This window comes from Poecilia formosa, unplaced genomic scaffold (assembly GCF_000485575.1).
Source record: "Poecilia formosa unplaced genomic scaffold, Poecilia_formosa-5.1.2 Scaffold30, whole genome shotgun sequence".
NCBI lineage: Eukaryota > Metazoa > Chordata > Actinopteri > Cyprinodontiformes > Poeciliidae > Poecilia > Poecilia formosa.
The window spans coordinates 1,082,004-1,091,622 of NW_006799969.1; the positions used below are offsets into that span (position 1 = coordinate 1,082,004).

The window sequence follows — 9,619 nt, forward strand, 5'->3', positions numbered from 1 at the left end:
AGGGATTCACAATATCTGTGTCTCCTCTGCGTCTAACCTTTCAGACTTCTCTTTCATCTCTCTTTGTATCCCCTGTCTTCTGTGTTCATCACATATTTAACTGTTATGATGTAAGAACATGAGCGTAAACAGTAGTAAGACGCTAACCTCACTTTGACCCACTTAAAACCCCGAGAGTGCACACACACACACACGCACACACACACACACGCACGCCCACGCACATGCGTGCTCACGCACGCACACACACACAAACACTAGAGACTCACGCCTGTGTAAATATTGAACTTGAGTCAGCAGCCTCTTTTCTATTCTCGGTTCCCCGTGTGTGTGTATGTGCATTTTTCTTCATGAGCCATCCACATGTGCGTCCACTCATCAGAAGGCCACCACACATCTTCCTGTCCTCTCTACCTCCTGCCTTTATTTACCTGTGGAGGTGTATTTGTGTCGGCGCAGGCCTTCTACTTCAAACACGTCCAGCCATGTAATAAAAGGCTAATGTTGGGCACGCATCTATGATGTTTGTGTGCACATATAAACACAGATTGCTCAGGGGCTTGACACAGAAGCTAACATAAAAAAAAGGGTTTTCTGTGTTGTGGTCCTCTTGTCAAGCATCTTTCAGTGCCCACCCACCTCTAGGACAATATACGGTCCTCTAACTGAACCAGATCTGGTAGTTACTGCGGTTCCCCTCCGGCTTTCAAACATGTTTAAGGAGGGGAGGGTGTTCATATTTTGTATTGGAATAAAAGATGATGTGTCCCAGCACGTTATATTATGCAGTTAAGTGTAATTATTATCATTTCCAAAGTTGATTGATAAAAAATTAATTATTAAAGGATTTTATTTTTGACCCCGTTAGTCAAAATGACAGACAACGTACAAGTCTAGTGCAACCTCTTATACAGTATACATGTGTGTATAAAGTCCGATTCAGCTCCAATTGCATGCAGTAATTGGAAGTCCAGTCCATACAGTTTGCAAAACAGATGAATCGCAAAACAATTAACTGAACAATAGAGTTCAGTTAAACATTTAATAACAAATGGTTAAAAGTTATTGAAAGAAGTCTAGATGATTGCAAATCAATGATTTTGCAGCAACCCTTCTTTCCGAACAAGCATGCAGTGACGGGGTTGGACCAGAACTCATTTAAAGAAAAAAAAAGAAGAAGAAACCTCTGGTGGATGTTCTGGTTGCCCATCTGCCCAGACTATTTGAGACACGAGTGCAGAGTGAGCAGACACACACAAAAAACAAAAAAAAAAAACAAAGGGAAAGAAACAAAACAATGTGAGTCCAAGAAATCAATGGCATCAACAGCTTCAAGTGGCTTCAAAGGGAAGTAACTAAAAGCCGTAACCAGGGGTACTTGCTTTGAGAAAGTATGAGCAGACTGAGCAAAACATGGCATCTTGAGCCATCAATTGCTTTTTCCTGGAAGGAGATACAACTAAAAATATTGCACTGAGTCAAGTATACTTTCCAGAGAAAGAAAAAAAAAGTGTGCCAAAACAAATCAAAATTTCTGTTGAGGAAAGAAACATAACTTAAGACCAAAACATCGCAGAAGGCCCATATATTTTAAGAAAGACATAAAATACAGTTTTCCTAGCTGATTAAAGCGAAACTCTTGTCAATGCTTTCTTTAAGAATAGAAACTCAGCTGAATACTGACACAGCGGGCCAGATGTACTTTCTGTGAGAAAGAAAAATGAACAACATGCACAAAGTTGATCACAGCAAAAGCTCATTCTGTGGCTCTGCCAAGGAAACCCTAAGCCAGGAGTGCTTTTTGGGAAATGAAAATGGATTGAATGCAGAAATTTGATGGCACCAATAGCTTTGTGATGTTTCTATAAAGAAAAAAAACAACAACAACACAACTTAACACTGAAGCAGTGACCCATGCATACCTACAGTGAATTTAAATGAGAATTGAATTAATGGCAATGGCAGCAGTTGGTCTGTCTTCGACCCAGCCAAGGAAAATGCGAAGATAAGTTTAGAATTACTGACCTCTATGCTCTTCTACGGGAAAGAAACAGGAAAGCTGCCACCATTTTCTTTTTTTGTTTATGGCATTATTCAGTCCGTCTGTGACTCGGTCCCTGAAAAGAGACACAAGTAAGCACTGAACCACTGACCCAGGTGTACTTTTTATTGAAATAAACAGCTGTTACTATACTTATGCAGAAAAGTGTACTCCATTCAGGTAGATATTGCATTTAGGTACATTTTCATACAGTTCTATTTGAAACTATAACTTGGGTTTACTATTTGAAATAAGGAACTTTTATCCAAATAGATTTCAAATTTAATCAAGCAATTATCAGACCATCATCAAATTATTAGACAAATAAAACAATAAGCAGTGCATGTGTGTCAATTTTATATTATTATTATTTTTTTTATTTTTTATTTTTTTATTTTTATTTTTTTAGGAATTTAAAAATAATTAGCATTTTGAATTTACACTCTTGAGATAGTAGGACACCCAGGAGCATGTATAAAAACTCACACGTATAGGATTTAATTTCACGGACACTTTGACTTAATTACAAGTAATAATTGGATGAATGCTCTTTACTATTATTAGCAGCTATTAAATGAGTTTGTAAAGGTTTGCATAAGAGAATGAAATGAACTCTTTAAAAGGTCCCGATCATTCCTTCATCATTCATACTCATCCTGAAGCTAAAATGACTTTACAGTTAATAATAGACCGGTTTTCACATGATACATCTCCCGCTGTGAAGGATTATCTCCTGCTATAAAATGATATCACCTTGCTGACAGAAATATTGCCCACCTACTACAGTATAATCACACCATGGATAAGAAATCAAACTGGAGGGGAGAGATGGATTTTGAGTTGTGTGTGTTTCACATAAACACATGGTTCTATGTGTGTGCGTGTGCGAGCGCGTGTTGCATCTGTTTGTGTGCGTGAACGGCTGTGTGTGATCTCTCGCCGCGACTCGCTGATCAGTTATCACTAATCCCTCCACTCAGGGCTCTTTAACAAGTTGCCATTGTGCTGCCGACACTTTACATGATGGAGGAACGACCTTCATGGTGAATGAAAAGAGGCAGAGGGAAGGAGGGAGAGACGCAGACGGAGGGAGCGAGAGAGGGCAACACCTCCGACAATGCAGAGAAAATTGGTTTACACTAGATAGGCTTGTGATTACAGAGGGAAAGAAAATGACTTGGATTGAACAATGGGACTGAGTGCATGTCTTGATGTGGGTTTGTATGTGAGTGTGCATGTTTGGAGGATTAGTGGGTGGTTAGGCTGGATTTGGTTGAAATGAATTGGTCGGCGTGATGCGCTGATCGGTGTGCGTTCGAATGAGGTTTCTGTGTATTCCTTCATACAGAGTGTGCCGCTTGCGTTTTGACTCCATCCAGCCAGGAACGTCAGAGTCTGTTACAGCCTCGTAAACCTAAGAATGTCTAACAGTTTATTCTATCCCTTCAGCACTTTAACACAGTAATGATGCTCCTGCCTTATTAGCAGCTCGTGGTGTTGACATGCTGTATTTATGAAGTCACTGATTTTTGCTTGGTAAAACATTCTGAAATGTTACATGTTTGGAAAAAAAAAAAAAACTTGTAAAATATCTTCATACTTTTGTAACATGTTCCTCTTTTTAAAAGAAACAGACCTGTGTTGGGATATTTATGCTCAGGGAACCAAACAGCCGTGAATTACTTACAAAAAGTTCTAACAAACTCTTGTTGCAGAAAAGTAAAGTTTAACAGACTAAATGATTCTGTTACATTTATTTTGTACAAGTAATCTGGGACCTGAACAATAGTGACATGAGTGATCTGGCTAAAAACTTTGTCTTGATGGGATGTTTTTTGTTTTTTTTTCTTTTTGCCACTGAAAAAATTTACTCAAATTAGATGATTGAATTTTCTAAAGCTATAATTTTTTTAAAATAAAACTTGCTGATTTTTTTTTAGTTCATCACTGAAAAAAGCCCAAAATTTTAAGATATTTTGCAGCACATTCAGTCTCAGTTTTTTTTTTTATTTGTAGAACAGAAACTGCAGAACAGTTTATCAGAGAGGTTTTTGCTATTTTATATTTCTGTCTCAGTAGAGCATTAAACAAAATCAAAAATATACTTCATATTTGCACACATAAAGTATATTTGCAAACTTTATGTGTGGAAACATAACTGCAAAAGTACTTAATTTCCTTTCTAATGTGTTTTCTTTTTGTCTATCATGTTAGGAGGCTCAGCAGGAAAACTACAGCATGAGAGGACCTGCTCCGGGGAATTCTGGGAAGACCAGCAACGAGGACGGAGTCGCCCAGGACCGTCCTTCCAGTCTGCCGGTGAGTTGTTGTCCGCACCATCCCGAAAAGCACTGTTGTTTTAAATCTACACCACACTACAGGAATTTTCCGATGATACAAGTTTCGAAACTACAAAAAGAGAAGATGATTTCTTTTTTCTTTCCACAATATGTAATATATTACCATCTGACTCTGCAATGTTGGCTTAAAGCTCTTTTGTCTAATCAGAATCCTCTGCTCACCTTGTGACCCGCTTCTTTGTCTGACATCTCAGGGGATTTGACTGCTCATGTCAGAGCTTACGTCTGTGTTTTGACTGGTGTTCATGCCAAAGGAAAAAAGGACACTTTTTATCTCGCCACGGCCCAACAGCATACATCCACTCTCATGCACACGCACAGACACAGACACACCCACATGCACAGACAAGCATATGCACCAAGCGAAGGCATTCTTTCTGAGCACACTCGAACCCACATGCGCCAACCTCTTAATGTTTGGCTGAGTTAAAAAAAAAAAAAAAAAAAAAATCGTTGAGCAGCTTGACTGGAGGAGTAATTGAGAAGAAATGGTGTGACCAGCTTGATCTGAAGTATGAGGGTTGCTCTGGCTTTTTTTTTGGCTCCACTAATTGCTTTTTTACGCCATCATTTCTCTCCCAACAAATAGACATTTGCAAATGGTCGCAAATATTGGCACTGCTTGAGGTGCGTGCAGTTTAATTTACCAGATACTTTGGAGAAGCCCCAGGAGTGGAGGAATAAACTGCAAGAAAAAAGTAAATTAAGTGTGCAAACTCCAATTAGGCTGCAAATTTCTCCTCATACCGGTTGGTCTAAAATCTGTGCACGCTGGTCGTCTCGGCAGACATTGACGGTTGACTTTTCTTTGTTTCAAATCAGTGCTGACTTATCTGTCATTTGTCGAGGGATTCCAAACTGGTAGTGAGACTTACTTTCTTCCCTTCTCCCTTCCTAACGCACTAATAGTGTGTCATCTGGCTTCATCTTCGTGTTTCTCCTTTTTTCTTTCATTCAATTTCTCCCACACTCTTTCACCCGCTCTCCCACCTCCCATCTCCCCCTCTAAAGCAGCTCCATGAAAGCTCTTTCGCCTCCTGATGCTATAATGAGAAACGGCCTTGATATATCAATGTGTGAATCCGGAGCGAGAGAGAACAAGAACAAGCCGAGGAGCCACAGCAGTCGCGGGGGCCGATCTATTTGAACCGGTGCCACTATCACCCCGTTATTCCCTCACCACTTTAATCCCGGCGTTTTACCCCTTTGGGTTCTCTGTGTGTTTTCACATCTCGTCCCGAAGCACGTGGCTCGCAGAGATCCTAATCGGCAGCAAGTTTTGATGAGAGACACACAGAGAGATGGAGGGGGGGGGATAGATAGACGGTGATGGAGAGCAGGAGAGAGAAATTGCTCCGCATTTTGCGAGGCTCTTCTAGCAAGCTGTCACGGTGGAGATGTAACCGCTTTTTTCTCCCTCTATCTCTCTCTCTCTCCCTTTCTCACTCTTTCGTCTGCTTTTGATGTCAGATCTAAAGCTGCTGTCATCCTTTTCCCCACTTCTCCCTCTCCCCCCTCCCATCTCTCTCTCTCTCTGCCAGGAGCGAGGGAGAGCGGGTCGGTGAAGAGTCATGTTTTTGTTTTGGGATGAGTCTGCCGTGTGATCTGGCGGGATTTTTGAAGATAGACCAAAGGGAAAAAAAGGCTTCAGTAACTTACACGACTGAGAGTCTTGATGTCTCCTATGTCTTTTGAAATGTAATTTTTTTGGATATACATCACTGCGCAATTATGTATTGGGAGCTTTTCTGATCTGAAATCAGTTCACTTAGTATATTAATTACTTTAAAGCGCATATATCATTAGCTCATGATAGCTGTTCTGTCCCTTCAAAGGAAGCTTTAGTGTCATGATGTTAATTTTAGAATGCCAAATGAGGAAATTTGTGTAATCCAATGTCCATTTTAGATAAGCGCAATGAAAATAAACTCTGGTATTTGAATTAACTACATAAAGTCAGTATTTAAATGGACATTTATTCACTACGGAGCAGGAAGTCAGGAAAGATGTCTGAGAGCAGTAGCCTGAATACCTAGCAAACAGCATCAATTGGAGAATTGTAGTAGCACTTGATGGTGAACAGAATCTGGCTATAATTCACCTCATAATGGTTGATCACCAATGACAGATGCATCAGGACTCATTTCTCCATACAACTGTGTCACCAGAATACTCCATGTTTGCTTGCCATCGAATGTTGGTGCAAGTCAGTGTCCCCCCCCCACACACACACACACACAATCAGTCGGTCTCTGACATGCGAGGGTAAAATTGCACTGCAGTGATGAATGAGGACCCAGCCTGTCACAACATTTAAGCTGTGTGACTCCGTCTGAAGTTAGTTTGCACACAGCAAGATGCTGTTTGGCCCTGAAAGTTGATTTGAGCTACTCATTGGAGATGGAAGGGAAGTTAAAGTACTCAGATACCATCTGCAGTGAAATATCTCTCCTTGATTTGGCTCCAACACAGAGAAAAAAATAAAAAATGCTGTCAATCTGCAGCTAATTATTGTGGATAAATGTGTAGGAAGAATGCTTGGAGAGCAGCTAAACCATGACATCAAAAAGTAAATACCACTTTTTAATGTCACACTTCCTTCCCTATTAGAACTTTATGCTCACAAACAACACTTCCAGTTATCTCAATAACTGGAAGATTCGAGCTGTTGAATCCCAGCTTGAATCTGTTCTAGCAGAGATGGGATGCACTGCTGGTTAAATAATTAACCTTTATTAATTGTCTACATTAATTTGATACATGACAACTGCCAGTAAAAACATTTTCTCTGTTGGTCTTAGATGTGTTGTTCATTTTGAAACTGATTATGCTCACACCAATTTGAAACCCAGTGAAGAACTATGGAGCTGATCCAACTTGGCTTTGGTTTTATGGGCTGTGCTTATTCGGCCCAGACATGTCACGTAAGAAGCCCACTCTTAGCCCAGGACCACTTTGTGCTGAACTAGCCTCAGGTCGAGCCATATGAGGCCTTCAGATCGTGTTGCTGGTGACAATGTCTCCGGTCTTTCTGACTTCACTTTTAAGACAGTTGTGAAATCAGATAGGTGCTCAAAAGAAAAGCTCAACCTTGAAGAGAAAAACAAACAAATAGATGTTTAAACTTGCCTGTAAAATCCCATTCATTCCCCTCCCTAAACTGCTAACCTGTTGCCAGCACTTCTGCTTTGATTTTTGTGTGGGAATCATTACAAATTTGATTTTGTTTCCCCAGTCAAAGGTCATAACTTTGGAAAGACTCTTATTTGATTGCTTTTCTTTCATGCCATACATCAGAAATCGCGGCTTAGATTGCACAGGGACTTGATGGAATCATGCTTTTCTCGGCTGAGTGGTGCCATTTTCAAAATTGCTCTGATTTCCCCAGGATGTGTGCAATTGCTGGTCAATAAAGGTAACATGTTGGTTTGCTGGCATTATGTTGGAGCTGGAGCGCGTGATTGGCACAGGCTGCCCTGTCGTCTGCTGCCTTGTTATTTCCAGCTGTGTTTGCGAGTGATTATTTGTATGTGGGTGAAAGATCCAACCTTTTCTCTCTCTCTCTCTCTCTCTCTCTCTCTCTCTCTCTCACTCTCACTCTCTCTCTCTACACCATGGTTTCTCCACATCATTCCTTTGTATTTGTTGTCTTAAAGGGACAATTCTGGATTTTTCTTTAATCGAGTCCCAGTTATAAGTTTTTTCCAGTTATTTTACTTGCAGTGAGTGCAATAGCTCCACGCACAGGCTCCAGCTAAGATCAAATTGAGAGAGACCAAAAACTGGAAGTGAAGATAGGTCTTCCACGGAAACTTATCTTCTCTGTTTAATATCTTATCATTTGTAATCGATTAAAATCGTTTTGCCTCAAGCTGTGTTCAGATTCATAACTGCTTATGATGCCCCAAAAATCTCTAAAACAAGGTTGAGTGAATTACATATTCACCCCTTGAGTGGTTTTATACGAAATAAAATAGGCAACTAAATACGGAGTAAAAATCATTTAGTAGTGTGACATATTTTTTAAGTAAATTACAAGTGTATGTACATTTTGTACACATTGTATTTATTATTTGTAGGTCATTATTATAAAAAAAAATAGGAGTGGGTCTATCACAGAGAATGTAATTAATTTTTGGAGCAATGTATTGAAAAATTCCTCAGTAGTAAAATTTAAAGCGATGTTTTAATGTTTTTCTCTTTTTTTTTAATGTCTGGGAAAACAATAATACGGCGAACCAAATATTTATCAAAAAAAAAAAAAACAACAACAACACCCCACTATTGTAGCTAATTCAAATTAGGCACACGTTTGAAGCTTTTGCATGCATTGCTTTTAAATAGAATAAAACATTTAAATATAATTAATTATTTTAAAGATGATTTTAACTCTTAACATGGAAAGTGTACCAACCGACATACAGCATGAGATGCAACAGAGTGAGCAATAACTATTTTCACTTAACTATAAAGGTCAGTTGATTTTCATTAGGTGATGCTTCATCCTGTTTAACTTCAAAATGAAAGCTTCAACATTTTGTTCCTCTGTTCTGTTGTGTAATGACATATAAATTGAAAAATATTTTACTTTGAGTTCATTAACCTTAAAGCTCAGTTTTTATTAGTCATCATAGTGTACTCATTTACTTGGATGGTTTTACCACCTGACGTTATGGCGGATGGTGCTGCCAAAACATAAAACAATTATGGGGATGGAGTAAAACTAGAATATAATTGCATATGTCATAAACTGATTCAATTATTTAAGATAATATGTCAATAACCCATCTGCACAATATTTTCAATCAAAATCAATCAATCAAATTTTATTTGTGTAGCATATTTCAGCAGCAAGGCATTTCAAAATTCTTTACATAATTAAAATAAAAACAGCATGTGACATTGAATAAGCAGTGAGAAAGAGAAAGAGATTTTGAAAAAGATTAAAAAAGACAAAAACATTAAAACCCGCACCCCTTCTAGGACTTCAGTTAAACGTCGTTTAACTGAGGCTCTAACCCTCTGGGACTTTAGTCAAAAACACAGTTTGACAAGGACTCCAACCGCTAGGTTTTTAGTTGAAACGCCATCAACTGGGACTCTAAACCCTGTAGGACTTTAGTTAAACGTCGTTTAACTGGGGCGTTTTGCGGGGGGCTTTACATCATTAAAACGTAAACAGTGAGAAAGAGAAATAAAACGAAATTAATAAATAGAT

General features: G+C 39.0%; 1 protein-coding gene across 5 annotated transcripts in view; it reads left to right on the forward strand.

The window, feature by feature from the left end:
• The window catches only part of LOC103136055 (AT-rich interactive domain-containing protein 1B), a 195,921-nt gene that overhangs the window by 61,916 nt on the left and 124,386 nt on the right, over positions 1–9,619 (forward strand). For all 5 annotated transcript variants that reach the window (XM_016670059.1, XM_016670060.1, XM_016670058.1 and 2 more), the window contains exon 4: positions 4,256–4,360. In XM_016670059.1, the coding sequence (XP_016525545.1) occupies positions 4,256–4,360 (105 nt within the window). The remainder of the gene's footprint in view (positions 1–4,255; positions 4,361–9,619) is intronic.